At 59.7% G+C, this 18,761-nt stretch overlaps 3 protein-coding genes across 5 annotated transcripts in view; 1 reads left to right on the plus strand and 2 right to left on the minus strand.

The window, feature by feature from the left end:
• Positions 1-9,528: 9,528 nt before the first annotated feature.
• On the minus strand, positions 9,529-11,317 carry TIMM29 (translocase of inner mitochondrial membrane 29). The gene is made up of 2 exons (XM_039514134.1): positions 11,068-11,317; positions 9,529-10,330 (listed from the first exon to the last, which is right to left on the minus strand). Exons 1-2 carry the CDS (start codon positions 11,192-11,194, stop codon positions 9,693-9,695), a joined length of 765 nt encoding a protein of 254 aa, XP_039370068.1. The 5' UTR covers positions 11,195-11,317; the 3' UTR covers positions 9,529-9,692.
• YIPF2 (Yip1 domain family member 2) lies at positions 11,201-17,514 on the plus strand. Of its 3 annotated transcripts, none has more exons than XM_039514131.1 (11): positions 11,201-11,285; positions 12,186-12,249; positions 13,361-13,503; positions 13,956-14,036; positions 14,234-14,321; positions 14,605-14,721; positions 15,385-15,551; positions 15,641-15,823; positions 16,268-16,388; positions 16,734-16,750; positions 16,786-17,514. In XM_039514131.1, exons 2-9 carry the CDS (start codon positions 12,219-12,221, stop codon positions 16,385-16,387), a joined length of 930 nt encoding a protein of 309 aa, XP_039370065.1. In that variant the 5' UTR covers positions 11,201-11,285; positions 12,186-12,218; the 3' UTR covers position 16,388; positions 16,734-16,750; positions 16,786-17,514. The 3 variants fall into 3 exon arrangements, with proteins under 3 accessions (XP_039370065.1, XP_039370064.1, XP_039370066.1); XM_039514130.1 differs by having other exon boundaries at positions 11,207-11,285; positions 12,189-12,249; XM_039514132.1 differs by lacking the exon at positions 11,201-11,285 and adding an exon at positions 11,680-11,698 and having other exon boundaries at positions 12,189-12,249.
• Positions 17,499-18,761, minus strand: part of CARM1 (coactivator associated arginine methyltransferase 1) — a 50,744-nt gene continuing 49,481 nt past the window's right edge. Inside the window, exons 15-16 of the mRNA XM_039514129.1 lie at positions 18,638-18,709; positions 17,499-18,509 (exon numbers count right to left, since the gene is read on the minus strand). Coding sequence (XP_039370063.1) covers positions 18,373-18,509; positions 18,638-18,709 — 209 coding nt within the window. The 3' untranslated portion in view covers positions 17,499-18,372. The remainder of the gene's footprint in view (positions 18,510-18,637; positions 18,710-18,761) is intronic.

Genomic DNA, 18,761 nt, shown 5'->3' on the forward strand with positions numbered 1-18,761 from the left:
TGAGTTCCCGCTCTGCCAGGCCCCCGCCCCACCCCTGAGCTCCCGCCTGACAGGGCCCCCAGCCCTGAGCTCCCCGCTCTGACAGGGCCCCCCCCCAGCCCTGAGCTCCCCGCTCTGACAGGGCCCCTCAGTCCCGGCCTCACTGCTCTCCCAGCCCTGGGCTGCCCCTGGCCCCAGCTGTGCTAATCCGCTTCCTTCCCAACCGACTGGACTTTGCTACCCCTGCTCAAATTCCTCCCCCCATTTTCCCCAATTACTTCCCTCCCCGTGGTTCATCTCCTCCCTGGCTGCCCTGCCGACTCGGCCCGTTTCACACCAAATGCCAGCAGGCCTGTGCCGCTGTGATTAATCAGCTCCGAGCGGAATGCCGCGGCAGAGCATTAATGCCGCAAGCAGCTTCTCCAGAGGTATTTTTACAGCTCATTTGCATAAAGGAGACGGTGGTGGATCTGCCCCAGCTGGCACCCTGTGATGGGAAGCACCAGCTTCGCTCTCCTGCTGCTGGCACCGAGGGGGAGCTCATGTATTTCCAACCCGATGCCCCAAACCCCAAGTTGTCCGCTGGAAATCCGGGGCTAAATTCGAGCTCGGAAAAGAATGAAATACTGGTTCCTGGAGAACAAAATGCTGTAATTCGGTGGAGCTGGGGGAAAAAAATCACAAAGGAAAATATTAGCTGCCGTAAGACAAATGACAGGGGTTTGTGTTCCACTCTGACCGAGCAAACAGCTCAGCACAACTTCCCACAAGCTTCCCAACGGACACCGAGGGGCGCTCAGAGGAGGTGTTCGCACCATGGAGGGGCTCTGTGCTCTCAACAGCTGCAGGCCTGGGAACAGGTTCCCTAGGAAAGTGGTGGGTTCTCCAGCGCTAAGGAAGATTGGATGTTTCGATCTAGCTCAAACCAGAGTGACAGACTGGGCAGAGGAATCACTCGGTGTTAGCCTCTGGGCTGTTACCCAGGAGGTCAGTCTAGAGGGCTGTGACCTTCCCATCTAACCTTAAAGGTGCTGATCTCTGAATCAACCATCTCTCCCTCCCAGAGCGGTGCTGGGCTAGCAGGGAGCATGGCCTACTGAGCAGAGCAAGGCTGGGGGAGTCAGGACTCCTGGAAAACCTGTGCTTTCTAGCCTCGTTGTCGCTGCGTAATAACAATGGCCGCAAGCTTGCAAATAATTCCACCTGGGCAGAACTCGGAGCTCCTTGCAGGGCCTTCCTGAGCATTTCTGTCGGCTCCTCCCGCTGAAGTCCTTGGGGCCAGGATTGAACCCCCGGTCAGTGTTACCATCCCCAATTCACAGATGGGGAAACTGAGGCACGAAGCGAGACAGTGGACGTAAGCTGACCATGCTTCCAGAGGAAGTGAGTGGCAGAGCTGGGAATAAAACCCAGGAGTCCTGGTTCCAAATCCAGCGCTCACACTGCTCCCCTAATGCAAGCAATTCATGCCCTTTCCCCCCTGTAGCACCCTCCTAAATTAACCCCTCCCCGCCCCGATCCGAATGACTGTACCTCTGCCATGTCAGCCAGGACCTGCCCATCTCCTCCACGGTCACGGGAACATTAAATACCATCTCGCCCCTGGAGGGCTGCACGTGACTCCAGAACTTGCTACTCACTCACTCCAAGGCACGTTCTCTTTGGCGAGTTCCTCGCTGAGCGAGCTCATCTCTGCTCAGGTTGTCTCTTCACAGGGCTGTTTGAAATCATTCTTCCCCGGCCGTTCTGCGCTTTCTCCCGGTTGTGTCAGGAGCAGAGATGATTGGAAGGCTCAGATCCTGGCCAGGGGGAAGAGAGACAGGGAGAAAGCAAACGCCATTCATCAAAAGAGCCTTGGCCCTTTTCACATCAGCTGCCTGACAAGCCTCTCTAGTCACTAGCCAAACGGCTCAGCACTCGATGCTTAATAATCCCCTGCCTTTCTCCAGAGCCATTCATCAGCGATCTTAACCAGCTGCACCGATGTTAATTAACGAAACCTTAATTGGGAGGAGAGTTCGGCTCACTCTCGGCCCTGACTGCCAGGGTTTCTCCAGTCGGGGAGGTCATGATCTGAAAGCCAGCCCAAGAGCTCGGGAGGCAGCGAATATCTTTAGTGCAATCGAAAGCAAAGAAAATCTCCCTTCCACGCACGCTGAGCTTTCAAGGTCAAGGATTCCAGGCCAAGTCGCTTCCGTTGGCTTAGCCTTGATACAATTTCTACTTGCACTTGTATCGGCCAGGCCAAGGGGGCATGAACATTTCTGACGTCAAATAAGAGGTTGCCAACCTGCTCCAACCACTAACACGCACTCCCCTGCTAACATCTCTCGCAAGGACGCTGCAATTCTGCCCTAATCTCGGCACTGTCCCTTCAACTAGTTAGAAAATTCCCTCAACATTGCCCAAGAGAGGGAAGTTCAGGTGACACAAGTTTGTTACCAGGGGGGACTCCCTACAGGAAGAATTTCAAAGCTCAGATCGGTTTCTTTAGTAACACTTTTAAAGGTGTCTGCGATGTGCATTTACTTTCCATTTCATAGGATTCACTAGCTAATCATTTAGCAGGGATTCATTATTTAAGAGCTATTTAAGAGGCTGCTCATATTTGCATGCATTACACACAGTGGGTTTAAAACCTGTGACTATATTCTTAACAAATCAATTTGCATTTAACGGCCAGACAGCAGCTCTTCATAAAACACCCAATGGAAAGACTTAACTGAACTTGTTACCGGAGCCGAGCTAAAGTCTCCAACTCAAATCTGTTTCACAAAACTGCTGCTGTTCTTCCACTCGGAGGAGCCACAAACAACTTACTGACCCCAGGGACGAGACAAAACAATTGTTTAGCATCCTCACAGCTGAATGCTTTTCCATGGCAGATTTTCCGAGTCACTTATTCATCTGTGGGTGTGTTATTTATGAGGTGTATTACGGTAACACCTGGGCACCCCAGTTATGAACCAGGACCCCACTGTGCATGGTGCTGTACGTTCTTTACTAGGTGTAGTGCCTAGGAGCCAGTCACAGAGCAGGGCAGGTGCTGCACCGACACAGAACAGACACAGCCATGCCTAGAGACCCCAGTGGAGATCGGGGTCCCTTTGTGGAGGAGAGGCTGGGCGGGTCAGGGGTCTGGGACTCATTGGAATAAAGGACCCAGGGCTGGAAGGGAGCTCCTGGGTCCTGGAGTCCAGCCCCTGCGATCGCAGTGACTCCCTCATCTCATTCCGCTCCATCGGCACACGAGCTGGCTGGCTGCCCTCCCTGCACCACTGGAGACTGTCCCAGACCCTCCGTCCTTGGCTTCTCCTGGGCAGCCCTGATCTGTTCCTGGCCAGTTCATCCATATCTGGTCTTGTACCAGCCTTGCCCTGAGCGCCACTGGCTCTTCTGCTGCCCGGCGGGTTCCCCCTTGAGGTATTCATAGAGCGCGATCAGCTCCCTCCTCAGCCTTCACTTTGCTGGGCTCCTTGAGGCAGCCGCTCTGTCTCCTCTCCTAAGACAGGTCCCCCATTTCCCGATCAGCCTGGCACCTGCTCCATCGGTGACCAGAATCAGACAGTATCCCGGTGAGGTCTCACCAGTGCCTTTTACAGCAGTGTGAATGCGTCCCTCGTGCCGGTAGACACGAGCCTAGACTGCACCATGGGGGGGATTTGCCTGACTCTGGAGACCCAGGTTCAATTCTCTGCCCCACCACCGACTTCACGTACGATCTTGGGCAAGATGCGCCATTTCTCTGGGCCTCAGTAGTACCTAATGAAGAGCGTGAGGGACTCAGTTACTATGCAATAGGGCCTGTATAAGCACCAGAGATAGGCCCTGCACAAACATTAAGAGGCAGTTCCTGCCCCAGAGAGATTACAGTCTAAACAACACAGGGTGGGTGGGGAAACTGAGGCACGGGGGTGAAGGGACTTGCCCAAGGTCACCCAGCATGCCAGTGGCAGAGCCTGTTCCCTTCCAGGAGGCCAATTTCTCAGTTGGTCACTTTCCTCCTTCCTTTGAACATTCCCAACGTGGGGAAACATCTCTTCCTCCCACCCCCGAAGTCGCCCAAACATGTGCATGTAAAATCAAGATCCCCAGTTGCCCTGTTGCTGAAGGGATCTCGGCCTCACCTCTCTACGGAGTCCTGGGCTGTGGTGCTTGAAACAAAGAAAACTCCTCCTGGGGGGGCCTGTTGGGGCACCAGAAACCAGCACTGGTTTGACCTGGTAACAAGTAGGGTTTTGTGGCTCCTACAGCCCCTAGGTAGCAGCGGCATGTGGCCAAAACCAGCAAGTTCCATCCAAACCCTTTAGCCCGAGAAAGCCCCCAAGATTACTTGCTGCTTCCTCAAGCCAGCCACCAATCTGCTCCAGTGCCTCTTTCTGAAACAGCCCCTCGGAACAACGTACCAAGGGTGGGGGGAGAGTCTCCACCACTGCTTGGATGTGACCAGAAAAGCTCCACGCTAGGAATGAATCGGGGGCAGGCCTCTGACCTGGGCTATGCAGCAGGTCAGACTGGATGGTCACAACGATGGCTTCTGGCCTGGGGATCTAGGAAACGCCACCACAGCGCAGTGAATGGCAACAGAAAACACAATCGTGGTAAAGAAACAGTGACGCTGACCTGTCTCTGGGTGCCTGTCTCTGTCTCAATGCCAGGGACCTGCATTTAGCCTCCCTGGCACGGCCGAAGCTGTGACTTTTACATCAACAGAAAAGGATGCCTGTGGACTGAGCTGCATTGAATAGGATGGTTGGAACCAGGGAAATAGGCCACGGTTCCACCTAGAATAGAGATCGCCCCAGAGAAATCTTCACTAACGGGTGTAATGTATTGGCCATCAAGTCTGCAGTTTCCCAGATGCTCCTAAGTGGAGTACTTATGTGGTGAGATTTTCAGCCTAAAGGGTCTCAGTGTCTATTATAAGCTAAGGAGATCGGAGTCCTCATGGTGCCAGGCGCTGCACAGACCACCAACCAAGAGCAGGGCCCCTGTTTGGGCAGGCGCTGCAAAGACCCCTGACTGAGAATGGAGACCCCATTGCAGCACTGAGAATGGGGGCTGCACAGACACTTCTGCAGAGCTCACAGTCTGAACAAACCAAGGGTGGGACGAAAGGAGGTATAATTATTCCAGTTCTGAAGATGGAGATAGAATTTCATCCGCTGCTAAAATGCGGCCACCTCTGGGCTTGTTAAACAGCTCACATCAAACACTTCCCAGCAGTTTCATACCAGGTGCAAAGAAAAATTCTGCAGCAGACGGAAGCAGCGTGGCCGCGTAGGGACGGAGTTGGCCACCGAGGCGAATGCCCTGACCTGTGGAAAATGCAACGGGAACTTTTCTCATCACGAGCCGCCAGGATCTCAGCTTGGTTAGCGAAAACGGTATTTTCAACAGCCCCCCCGTCCCCCTCGCACAGCACTAGCTCTGAGTGGAGAGCGCCCCCTACTGCAGCCCCATCACCACTTGCTGCATCTCGCTCTCCCACTCCAGTACGATCCCAGTGAGCACAGTCCTGAGGGGCACTTGACATCAATAGTACACGACACGCTCCAGGCTCTACCGTCTGCTGAGGAGCTGGCGTGTCCATAGCATCAGACCGACTCCTTCAGCCACCTTCAAAAGGCTGACACTGCACAAACGCCTCCCGTCTCTGGCAACAGGGTGACTACACCCATCTGCTGCCTGTCTTGTTTTAGCTCCTCTGTGGCATTAAAACCAGAGAAACAACTCTCTGGAAAGTAGAACAGCGCCGAGCTCGGCGCCAGGGGTGTTACCTGCTGCGCAGGGCTCGACTCTGCTAAAGACAACGGCGTTTTCTCGCAGGGCAAACAAGCTACGGTGTGAAATTAACCAGGTAGGAGCAATAAAGCTGGTGCCAAAGGAGAGTAAGAAACACAGAACAGGGACCGTTTGCTACTAAACCCGATTCCCTGCGTTTACACAGCAGAGATTGCTGCGCAGAGCCCTTCAGAGCAGTTTGGGTTAGAAAAGCTATTTGGTCCCAACGGGTTTATGCACAGATCAGAGCTGCAGGGCTCCCGTTCCCACCCACCGCCAGGCAGGGCTTTGCAGAGACAGGCTGTTCCTGCAGCGGGATTTCCTGACGCTCCCGGTCAGCTGGGCCTCGTCCCACATGCCTGCCTACTGGACAGCGAATGGTGAGATCATGGGTCGTTCTTTTCCCAGACCAAGCACGATCCCACTCACGGCATCTCCGTGCCTCTCCAGTTCTCTCTCACGCCCAGAACCTCCAGTTCTACCACTGTGAACACCCCCCCCAGTCTCCCATGTATCTTTCTGGGCTCCCACACACACAGATTCTTCCTCTCCACCTCATACCAGTCTCCTTTGCACCCCTCCCTCTTTCCTCACATGCGCAGTCACACGCTCATGGGCTTTCTAGCTTTACAGAGACACACCCATAGTGTGTGTCTAACACACTGTCTCCATCTCACGAGCACTGGCTCGGTTGTGGGTCGGATTCTCAGCTCCCCTCTCCCTGTGCTTGGGGAAGGAAAGGAGCTTGGTGACTATAAATTCCCTTTGTGCTCCTGCATTCTGGGGCTGCCTGACCCCTGGTGTAAGTTAGAGCAGCGTTGGGGCTGCTCTAACTCAAGCTCTGCCCCCTGGGAAGCAGAGAATAGCTGTAATGCAGAAACCCTGGTTGCTCTCCTGATTTTCCCCTCCACAGCAGAGGCTGGAAACGAGGCGGGTGCAGGGCCTTTATGCCAATTCCACACCAGCCAGGAGGAAGGCCCCTTCCCAGCAGGGCTTGTCAGAGGACCCAGACCGGCCTAAAGGGGCCTTCAGAGAACCGAGAGTCAGCACAGTCCAGAGGCCATTTCTTGGCTCGGGCAGCGCGCAAAGGCAGGCTGAGCCGACGTGCCACGGTCAGACTCCGGCGACTCAAAGAGGAATCCCTCAGCTGTGAAAGCCTCTCAGAGCCCAGCCCCTGCAGCTGATGGGTTAATAAATCATTAGGACAGAATTTGTAAGAACCCGACGTGCGCCTGTACACAGCCTCGCAATTCCAACCCAGCCGCCCAACAGTCAGGTTGGCCTGTGAAGCCATGTTCTCTTCCCACCTTTCCCAGAAGAGAGAAGTGCTGGTTGCCCCAGGGCAATTCTATCAGTCCCTGGACTGGCAGGTCCCCCAAAGCCGGGGCAGATCCGCAACACCCACAAATTGATCATGGACCCATCCCCATGGGGGCCAACCCAGCCACGGCCCATTGCTACAGGGAATGTTCGCCCACAAGAGAACTGCTGTGCCGGAGCAGCACATGGGAGTTTTCCCTTCATTCTCTAGTGCCCTCTGCTGTCTCTTTAGGATCCAACAGGAAAAAGTTTCCACTTGTTCTGAAAACTAAAGCGAGGTGAAATTTTACAGACATTTTTTTTTCACGATCACCACCAACAAAAAATGCAGGTTTGGATCAGTGGAAACATTTTGCTAATTCGTGTTGCTAGGACCCTAAAATTGTGTCAAATTCGCCAAATCGCTTTGGTTGGGGGAAAAAATCGTAAGAAATTGAAACATTTCATGTCGCCGCTTTCAATACCCAACATTTTGAGTCAAAAAGGCTTTTTGGTTAGAAATTGGCTTCAGTTTCATTTTGGTGGTTTTTTAAAGGGTGAAAACAAGTAAAAACCAAACGTGGTTGTGGGTCAAAGGGAACGTTTTATTCCACCCTCGAGGTTTTTGGGTTTGGCCCATGACCCAAAGTCAGCTATTCACTCAGGTCGGCGTAGGGCCACGAATGTCCGCGTGTGAGCTCGTTTCACTCTGGAATGGCCTAGGAGTCAGGCCTGGCTGCTGGAGACTAACCGGATCTATCCCGTTCCATGCGATGCTGCTCTGGGCAGGGCCCCTGAAGACCAGCACACACGCTGACCTCTTACTTTTTGTCTAAGGAGCCATAAGTAATATGAAACCAATGATTCTAGAGCACAGAATCAGCAGCCACTGACCTTCATGTACTCCTGATCTCCAGTCAGGGTTCAGAACGGACAGAGGTAAACAGCGAGGTCCCCAGGGGTCTGTACTGGGACAGACGTACAAAAGATCTGCAAAAGGGGGTAAACAGCGAGGTGCCAAAATTTGCAGACACAAAATTACTCAAGGTAGTTAAGTCCAAAGCAGACTGCAAAGAGCTACAAAGGGATCTCTCAAAACTGGGCGACTGGGCAACAAAATGGCAGATGAAATTCAGTGTTGATCAATGCAAAGTGATGCACCTTGGAAAACATCATCCCAACTATACGTATGAAATGATGGGATCTAAATTAGCTGTTGCCACTCAAGAGAGATCTTGGAGTCACTGTGGAGAGTTCTCTGAAAACAGCCACTCAATGTGCAGCGGAGTCAAAAAAGCTAACAGAATGTTAGGAACCATTAGGAAAGAGATTGATAAGACGACAGTAAATATCATAAAGCCTCTATATAAATCCATGGTACGTCCCCACCTTGAATACTGTGTGCAGTTCTGGTCATCCCATCTCAAAAAAAAGATACATTAGAATTGGAAAAGGTTCAGAAAAGGGCAACAAAAATGATCAGAGGGATGGAACGGCTGCCGTATGAGGAGAGATTAAAAAGACTGGGACTGTTCAGTTTTGAAAAGAGGCAACTAAGGGGGGTGTGAGAGAGGTCTGTCAAGTCATGAATGGGGTAGAGAACGCGAATCGGGAAGTGTTATTTACCTGTTCATATAACACAAGAACCAGGGGTCACCCAATGAAATGAACAGGCAGCAGGTTTAAAGCAAACACAAGGAAGTATTTCTTCACACAACGCACAGTCAACCTGTGGAACTCCTCGCCAGGGGATGTTGTGAAGGCCACAAGAATACTTGGGTTTAAAAAGAACCAGATAAGTTCATAGAGGATAGGTCCATCAATGGCTGTTAGCCAGGCTGGCAGGGACCCCATGCTCTGGGTGTCCCTAAGCCGCTGACTGTCAGAAGCTGGGATTGGATCACTCAGTAATTACCTTGTTCTATTCATTCCCTCTGGGGCCCCTGGCATTGGCCACTGTCGGAAGACAGGACACTGAGCTGGATGGACCCTGGGTCTGCCCCGTTCGGGCCGTTCTTTAGAGCCAGGCCTGTGACTGTGGAACTTTCTTACACCTGTGTCCACCTTGGGCAACCTTTGGGGGAGAAGCTGCCAGATGTGCCCAGGGTCCCTGGATTTACCATCTCCTTCGAGAAGCAGCACCTCCAGCAGAACAGCACCTCCTAGCATCGTGGGGCCAGAACTGACTCAGGCGGGCGGGCACCCACCCTGCAGCACACCACCCCTTTGCACCACACTGGGGCACAGTGATCAGCACGGCCCCCTACTGCAGCACCATTGCCACTTCCACCAGTGCCCTGCTGTTCCCCCACCCAAACAATGACTGAACAAGGAGGTGGTTTCCTTTCGGAATACAGCCCCTTTATACGGACCAGCCTTTGACTGGAACGCCCAAGATCGAGCCAGCACGGCAACCGCGAGTTAGGGGAAGCCAGTGGCTAACGGATTCCAGGAACAGCTCATCGGTGACTGGAAAGCTCACAGAACTGATTTATTGAGCTCAGCACAGTTGGGCCATGAGCACATTCATTATAGGATTCTTTTCGTATTTCACCCCCGCCCCCACAGCGCCAGCTCCCAGACCGACCGTCCCCGGGAGCCCACAGAAACCAGAAGTCTCTTTGTTCAGATTATTGGTTTAAGGCTCCCTGAAGTGGCTGCTGCTCCTTTTCCGCCCGCTCAATCTGCTCCTCTGTCAGGATGACGGGTTTGTATTTCTCGTCAAAGAGTTTTTCGTTGGCTGCCGAGTGGAGGTTCCGGGAGGAGATGGTCCTGAGATGCTCAGGGAGATGTTTGAATTCCTCTTCATTGATGTCGGAATCCTTCATTTTCGAACTTAAAACCCACCAGCGGCCCAAGAACCCCACGTCCAGGATCCGGGCGGGAAAGTCCGTCCAGCGCGGCTTCAGGTGTTTGCAGTGAGCCTGGTAGAGCGCAGCTTCCGCATCAAAGGGGGCCTGGTAGACGAGGGAGAAGAAGACGAGGCTCTGGTAGCGCAGCCGCCCCTGGTTCCGGAGCTTCATCAGGCGCTGGACGTGCCCCTCGGAGCGGCCGTTCCGGACCCAGGGGGAGAGCAGGAGGAGGGCGCCCGAGGCTTCCAGGAGGGAGGACTCGAACGAGGCGTCACAGGGGACATGGAGGCTGCAGACGGTGGCTCCGGCCAGCAGCGAGAGGTAGAGTCCGGCTTTCCCAGGCTGCTCCTTGACGCCAAGGGCCACGTCCCGGCAGGCGTCAGCGTAATCCTGCAGCAGGCTCCTGCACCACAGACCTGCGTGGGGAGAGGAAGCTCAGGTGCTGCCGGCTCCGGGGAGCGAGGCCCGAACACCCCAGGCCTCTGGGTACCGGGCCAGGGGGAGCTCAAGCAGGGAAAGACTTGGGGGATGATCACTGGGGGGGGAGGGGCAGAGCTGGGAACGGAACCCAGGAAACCGGGCTGCCAGCGCCCTGCTCTAATGCACGCACCAAAGAACCCAGGCGTCCGGGCCTGCGCCCCCCTCCACTCCGACCCCCTCCCCAAAGAACCCAGGCGTCCGGGCCTGCGCCCCTCCCAGCTCTGACCCTCCTCCCCCAAAGAACCCAGGCGTCCGGGCCTGCGCCCCTCCCAGCTCTGACCCTCCTCCCCCAAAGAACCCAGGCGTCCGGGCCTGCGCCCCTCCCAGTTCTGACTCCCCTCCCCCAAAGAACCCAGGCGTCCGGGCCTGCGCCCCCCTCCACTCCGACCCCCTCCCCAAAGAACCCAGGCGTCCGGGCCTGCGCCCCCGTCTCCGACCCGCTCCCCAAAGAACCCAGGCGTCCGGGCCTGCGCCCCGCCGCGCTCTGACCCCCCTCCCCCAAAGAACCCAGGCGTCCGGGCCTGCGCCCCCCGTCTCCGACCCGCTCCCCCAAAGAACCCAGGCGTCCGGGCCTGCGCCCCCCGTCTCCGACCCGCTCCCCAAAGAACCCAGGCGTCCGGGCCTGCGGCCCCCTCCCCTCCGAAGAACCCAGGCGTCCGGGCCGCCCCCTCACCCAAGCGGCCGGTGCCGATCCGCTGCCAGCGGCTCCCGCTCCCCGCCATGGGCCGCTCGCTGCCGGGACCGGAAGTGGTTTCCATCCGGCCGGGAGACGGGGACGGACCTGGGCCGGGCGAGACCATCTCAGCGGGGCCGGGGGGGGGACAGAAATCCCGAGTTTGCGCGAGGCCGGGCGGAGAGCGACACGCAGCAGCGGGGCGGGGCGGCCGGCAGGTACCGGAGGGCGGGGGGGGTCAGGCCTGTGGAGCTGCCTCCCCCGGGGGGGGGGGCGCTGGGGTGTTTCACGAGCCCCTCCCCCAGCTCTGGGGGGGGGGTCAGGCTAAGCCCCCCTCCCCCTCCCGGCCAGGCCGGTGCCCCCCCGGCAGGAACCGGCGGCTCCGACCCGCCCGTGGCTCGCAGCCCCCGTCTGCTCCGCGGGGCCCCTGCCTCAGTTTCCCCCGCTGCAGAGTGGGGACAATGGGCCCGAGATCGCGGGGGGCGGGGAGGGCCTGGGGGGGCCACAGGGTCCAGCAGGCCCCGGTGTCACCCGCCTGCGGCAGCCCGGAGCCCAGCTCCCGCCCCGGGCGCGGGACGCCCCTTTCGCCCCGGCAGCGCCCGGGGCCGCGCTGGCAGGAGCCGCTCCCCGGGTGCGTGGGGCTGGGCGGCAGCTGAGCGTCCAACCCCCCGCTGCTCCCCCCATCCTGCCCCCGCTGCTGGGGCCCTGGGCGCCGGGGGAATCCCGGCGTTAAAGGGACCTCGCCCGCTGCCTGGCAGGAAACGCAGGCGCAGGAGGGGAAGCAGCTTCAGCGTCCCAGGAGCTGGGGGCGGCCGTCAGGACTCCTGGGTTCCATCCCCAGCTCGAGAGCGAGCGGGGGGGGGGAGACTGGGCTGACTCAGGACTCCTGGGTTCCATCCCCAGCTCGGGGGGAGGGGGACTGGGCTGACTCAGGACACCCGGGTTCCATCACTCACTGACTCCTGCTGCGACCCTGCGCAAGTCACTTTTCCGTCTCGGTGACCGGGCTCCCCACCCACCCAGTGGGGCGAGAACGTGAACCGATGTCGTGCCCCATAGGGGCCAGTGCGTAGCTGTTCCCAGCTGCTCCGTCACAAGCTCTGTTTGCTTTGCCCCAGCAGCGGAGTCCTGACACGCGACAACCTGCAGAAATGGCCACCTCAGATGAGCTCCAGTTTCATGGTGAGCGTTCGGGGGGCGGAGGAGACCAGGGGTATTTTTGTCTGTGGTTTCTCAGTGGGATTCCAAACTCCTCCGGGTAACGTAGTTGGGTCTCCCCTAATTGCGCTGAACGTCACCCCCTGAAAATGTGTGTTAGAGGCTGGTGCATTTCAGGAGGCTACTTAGCATCTCAGGTCTGGAGCCACCTTCACCTCCGTGATCCATCCTGTGAGCTCATTTCCCCCTAGGGCTCAGCTAAAGGAGGCCTAGTGGATAGAGCACTGGGCTGCCACGGGCCTGCTGGGAGACCTTAGACAAGTTACTGCCCCGCTCCCTGCCTCAGTTTCCCCATCTGTAAATGGGAATAATGATCCTGACTCCTTTGCAAGGTGTGAGATCAGTGGCTGAAAAATACTATGTGAGAACTAGGGATTATTATTTTGATTAAAGCAAAGCCATGCGGTGATTGGCCACAGTTAGCCTGCGGAACTCACCACCACAAGAATATCCTGAAGCCAAACACTTAACAGGGTCTAAAAGAGGACTGGACGTTGTTATGGGGAACAAGAAGTGTCCAGAGTCAGAACAGTAAATAAGCAAGTTAGGAAGGTGCTTCAGGGCCAGCAGTGATCAGGAGTGAATGGGCCCTGGGGGCAGGTTATCCCATTGCTACCAGCTGCAGGACTTCTTGCATCTTCCTCTGCAGCAGCTGGTCCTGGCCAGTCTGGGAGGCTGACCCCAGCTGGTGATAGTTGTGGTCCTAATCTGACCTGGCCCCTGCTCTGGCCTAACTAAAATCCATCGAGTAAGAAAAGAGCTGATTGGCCCATCCCTTCTCTTCCTCTTTCCGGGTTTGAGGTGGGTCTCCCTTGACGGGGAGGAGCGGGGGGACGATAGTGGACGTGCTCCGGAGGTTTGGCCGGGGCTGCACCAGGGCAGGTGGGTAGCAGGTTTGATAAGGGATTTCACCCGTGCTTGGGCAGATGTGAACCAGCCCAGGCGAGAATGGACAGGGCTTAGGCGCCCCAGGAGCTCCGGAGCAGGGCTCGGGACGTGGCTGCCAGCAAAAGAGATCCCAGGGCCGTGGACGCTGATTTCCAGCCTGGTCTGACCGCTGGGGGTTTCCCTGCAGAATTCGACGAGGCAGCCGACTTGCTGGCCGTGAACCCCGACGCCACAACCACCAGCATCAGCGAGCGGCAAAGCCACGTGGCCGTGAACGTGGGCGCCGGCTACGAGGAGGGCGAGCTAGGGGAGGAGACAGATAAAACCGAGGTGAGAGGAGCAGCTGAGCGGGGATGGGGACTGGCTGGCTTGAGTGGCCTACAGGGTCTTTCCTCTCTAGGGGGCATCAGCCCCACCCCTTCCCAGGGCCCCAGCTGCCATTTGCCGGTCGAGGCCGCCTGGAGGAGCCCCCTGCCCGAGTATCCTCATTGCCAAAGCCACCAGCCCAGACGGAGCTGGGTGGGGCCCAAGCACGTGCTTAAACCCTTCCCTGCCTGGCTGCCGAGAACCCTGGCTCCGATGGCCACAGCCGAGGAACGAGGTGAGGGCGGGGGGGACTAACCTGTGCCAGAAATCGACCCCGATCCCCAGGTTCAGCAGAGAGGCCGGCGGCTTGGCCGCGTTCGCAGAGGGTCCTGGCCGCGGCTCAGATCTCTGCCGCAAGGCAGACCCGGCTGGCTGGCCCGTGGGCCATCCAGTCACGCGCCTTTTCATCCACGCAGCTCCTGAGCGGCCAGAAGAAGCAGCCCAGTTTCTGGACCTTCGAATACTATCAGACTTTCTTTGATGTCGACACCTACCAGGTAACAGACTCTCCCTGTCTGACGTTCCCAGCGGTCCGCAGTGGAGCCTGTAACTCGGGGTGTAGCGCGCGCAGCAGCGGCCCGGGGGGCGGGGAGGGTAAAGGGGAGTCCCAGGGGCAGGCACTGGCCCGCGGAGCTCACAGGCAGCGGTGGCTCCGGAGACGTCCCACTAACCTTGGTCTGGTCCCATCGGCCAGGTGCTGGACAGGATAAAGGGGTCTCTGCTGCCGTTGCCCGGGAAGAACTTCGTACGGCACCATTTACGGAACAACCCTGACCTATATGGTGAGTACGGCGAGGCCGGGCCGAGCTGCAGGCGCCCTGCTGGTCCCTGACATCCTGGGGTTCCCCGCGGCTCACTGGTCACTCAGCCCCCTTCTTCGTGGCTCTGGAGCGGAGACGTCCGTGACCCGGCTGGGCCGGTGCCTGGGCGGTGCTGGGTCAGCTTCCACGCTGGGCTCTGGCGGAGCCCTGGGGGGCTGCTGGGTGCAGGGCAGCTTCGTGGCGCTCGTGTCGGGCTCCTGTCGACGCGCCTCCTAACCCCCCCTCTCCCTATCTGCCTCCCCAGGGCCCTTCTGGATCTGCGCCACGCTGGCCTTCACGCTCGCCCTCAGCAGCAACGTGGCCCACGCCCTGGAGAAACGGGGCGACCCCTCCTTCCACTACAGCCCCCAGTTCCACAAAGGTGAGAGCCGGGGGGGCAGGGCTCCTCTCCACAGGGGGGAGACTTCCCAGGGCCACGCAGCACATACGAAGTGTGAACAGAACCCAGGAGTCCTGGCATCCAGCCCCCTGCTCTGACCACTGCACCCCACTCCCCTCCCAGAGCCGGGAGAGACCCCAGGAGTCCTGGCTCCCAGCCCCCTGCTCTGACCACTGCACCCCACTCCCCTCCCAGAGCTGGGAGAGACCCCAGGAGTCCTGGCTCCCAGCCCCCTGCTCTGACCACTGCACCCCACTCCCCTCCCAGAGCCGGGAGAGAACCCAGGAGTCCTGGCTCCCAGCCCCCTGCTCTGACCACTGCACCCCACTCCCCTCCCAGAGCTGGGAGAGACCCCAGGCGTCCTGGCTCCCAGCCCCCTGCTCTGACCACTGCACCCCACTCCCCTCCCAGAGCTGGGAGAGACCCCAGGAGTCCTGGCTCCCAGCCCCACTGCTCTAACCACTGGACCCCACTCCCCTCCCAGAGCCGGGAGAGAACCCAGGCGTCCTGGCTCCCAGCCCCCTGCTCTCTGTGCTGCGGTTCATGGCAGGTGGTGTCTCTGCTGTTGTCTCCGGGCCGGGCCGGGCCGCAGAGCTCTGGCTCCTCCCTGCCCGGCGCTAACCAGCGGCTCTGCCCTCTCCCCAGTGACCATCGCTGGGCTCGTGACCTACTGCTACGCCTGGCTGGTGCCCCTGGCCCTCTGGGGCTACCTGCAGTGGCGCAAGGGGCGCAGCGTCCACGTGGGCTCGTACAGCTTCCTGGAGACGGTCTGTGTGTACGGCTACTCGCTCTTCGCCTACATCCCCACCTCGGTGAGCCGCCCCCCCGCCTGCTCCGGGCCAGACCCAGCCATCAGCCCCCGGAAACCCCTGGGCTGACCCCCCTCTCCCGTCCCCGGCAGATCCTGTGGCTCATCCCGGCTGCCTGGCTCCAGTGGCTCCTGATGGCCTTCGCCGCGGCGCTCTCCGGCTCCGTGCTGGTTCTCACCTTCTGGCCGCTGCTCCGCTCCGACAGCAAGCCGGCCACACTGGCCACGCTGGCCGCCATCGTCTCGCTCCACGTGCTGCTGGCCGTCGGCTGCAAGGTCGGAATGGTGCTGCCGGCGGGGGGAGGGGGAGAGCCGTGGGGCCTGGCGGCTCCAAGGTCGGAACGGTGCTGCCGGGGGGGGAGGGGGAGAGCCATGGGGCCTGGCGGCTCCAAGGTCGGAACGGTGCTGCCGGGGGGGGAGGGGGAGAGCCGTGGGGCCTGGCGGCTCCAAGGTCGGAACGGTGCTGCCGGGGGGGGAGGGGGAGAGCCGTGGGGCCTGGCGGCTCCTGTTCTCCCCAGCGGTGCTGCTGCAGGAGCTGCGGGGCCCTGCTTGGGTTGTGCTACTGGCCCCAAGTACAGATGGGGAAACTGAGGCATGGAAGCTCTGGGAGAGGGGGCTTTTGTCCAGCCTCAGATGGGGATAACCCCCCCCCCCTTGGGGCAGGTGCTCTGCAGGGCATGACCCCCCCAGCTGATCATGCCCTCCTCCTGTTTTGTGTAGCTCTATTTTTTCCAGACGGTGCCCAGCACTATCCCTCCGCTGCACCCCCTGGTCACGGCCCAGCACCCCACGGTGCTGCTCCCTCGCCCGGCCAATGCCTCCGTCCCCCTCCGCCACTGAGGTAAGACTGGGGAGGGGGGGGAAGCGAGCGATACGGGTGCTGGGAAGAGGCAGAACTTGCTCCTCGGTAGTCAGGGAATGTGCTGGCAGCTCTGCTGCAGGCCCTGTGCCTCAGTTTCCCCACAGAGCAATATCTTCGGCCTCAGACCTGGGGAGCTGCGTGTGCCCTGCAGGGGGCTGGGAATGAGCTGGTTTTCTGAGGGGCCGGCTTAGCGCCTGCCCCCTCCAGCCCAAAGTGGCATTTCTGGGACAGTCTCGGGGCCGGGTGACCCCGGCTGGGCTGAGCTGGGGGGAGGGGGGAGATTTGTAACCTCGTCCCTCTCACGCTGGGCTTCTGCTTTTGTAGGTGTGGATCCCCCAGCACTGGGAGCAGGCGAGAGCCCAGAGCTGCTGCTGGGCTGGGCTGGGCTCCTGCCCCCTTGGGAAGGCCCCGGGCTCCAGCCTCTCCCCCAGCCCTGGAGCCAGCGGCTGAGCCCAGGACACTCGGCACGTCTCATTCTTCCCCTCCCCCTGCACCAGCACTTCCGGCCTGGCTCAGTCCCGGCTGGGAGCAGGGGCCTGAGCTTGTGCCCAGCCAGTGGCAGGTCCCGCCCGCACGAACGCCGGGCCCTGCTCTCGGGGCAGCCCTGGGGCACAGGGAGACGGACACCGGGGCTGGGTTCGCAGCCCCTGTCCCGCCCACACGAACCCTGCGGCGCAGGGAGACGGACACCTGGGCTGGGTTCGCAGCCCCTGCCCTGCTCTCTGGGGCGAGGCTGGGACAGAGCACAGGCCAGGCCCTCGCCCCCAGGGCACGGGGGCAGGGCAGTGCTGGCTGCTCCCTGCGCAAGGCCCAAGAGCTGGGAGCTGGTTTCTATGCAAAGGTGATTGAAATAAACAAGTGGGGCTTCCCCACCCCCGGACTGGGGCTGGTTCCTGTGTTGAGGGGGGCTCAGGGCCTCACTTCCCCTCCCGCCTGCTGGCAGGAGGCTGGGAGAACCTGCAGGGAAGCTACAGCAAAGGAGCTTCTGGCGAGGGGCATCAAACCCGCCCTGTGCCAACAGCCCGTTGAGTGGGTAGCACAGCAGCTCTGTGCCTGCGGGGCAGCCCTGGCAGGAAACAGCCCCCGTGAAACACATAATTCCTTTATTTCATTTCTCCAGAGGGGTCCCTGCAAAATCCTTTCGAAAATCACCAAGGGGGGGGGGCTCTTGGAAAGGAAACAAAACGAAAACCAACCCGTGCTCTACCTGGGTGCCAGTTACACTGCACCGTCCTAGAGGGGCTACGGGGCTCCCGCACGCCAGGCCCCGGCAGCAGCGCAGGGCCAGGCTGGCTCTGCCAGCTGCTCAGAGGGGCCGTGGAGCTGGCAGCAGACGGGCACGGCCACTCCCCAGGGCACAGGGAGTTCGGGAGCCAGCGGCCATGGGTTTGGGGACATTCACGGGGTGCTGAATGCTCTCCTGGCACAGCTGCATTTCCCTCGAGGCAGGTACCAGGCCTGCTGGTCACAGCTGCCTTGATGAGCAGCCGGGCCCCCGCCTCAGGCATCAGCAGAGACCAGGGCTGAGGTGATAAAAAACCCTCCCCAAGGAGGCTGGGGGCAGGGGCTCCGCCGCTGGCCTCCTGGTAGAACAAGCGCCCGCCCCAGCAGGGAGCCAGGGCTGCGGCTAGGGAGGAATCGCGGGGCCGCCGGAGGCCATCTCTGCGCAGGGCCCAGGCAGGCGCCGCAGCCCCGGCTATTACGGCAGGTGGTGAACTAACAGGACTTGCTACATGATCAGGGGGCAGCTAGCGCGGGGGGCTCGACACGGGCGGAGAATCTGAGGTTCGACATTTCATAAAAAACTGTCCAAGTCCGATATCAAAGAGCGGAGGAGCCGAGGGGCGGGTTGGGCTCGTGGGCCGGTAAAAATGGCCCCAGCGAGCTGGCTGGCGGGGGGGAGGGGGCGTCTTCATTTGGTTTCCTGGCGCTGTCAGTTCAGAGACCTCCGGGCGGAGGTGGCCTAGCTCCCATAATGCATTGTGTTGGTGGTGATGGACATGGGGGAGGCCATGGAGATGGCGGGGCCCCCCATGGTGAACTGGCTGTTGACCGGGTAGTGAGCGCTCGAGCCGCCTCCGCTCTGGCTGCCGGAGGAGCCTGCAGGGGAGAGAAGGGGAGTCGCCGTTAGAGCGGGGGGGGGGGAGGGCAGCCGCTCACACAAGGCAAAGGGCCAGTGGCAGAGGAGGCGGGAGGACACCCCCGGGGAACGGGGCCGGGCGCGTTACCTGGGACGATGCCGGTGCTCATGATGGAGCCCATCCTGGAGTGCGTGTGATTGACAATCCCAGCGCTGGCCGCTGCAGGGAGACACGGGAGATGCTGCGTGAGCAGGGGAGGGCCCCCCCACCT

The sequence above is a fragment of the Mauremys reevesii genome, linkage group 25, assembly GCF_016161935.1.
Source record: "Mauremys reevesii isolate NIE-2019 linkage group 25, ASM1616193v1, whole genome shotgun sequence".
Taxonomy (NCBI): domain Eukaryota; kingdom Metazoa; phylum Chordata; order Testudines; family Geoemydidae; genus Mauremys; species Mauremys reevesii.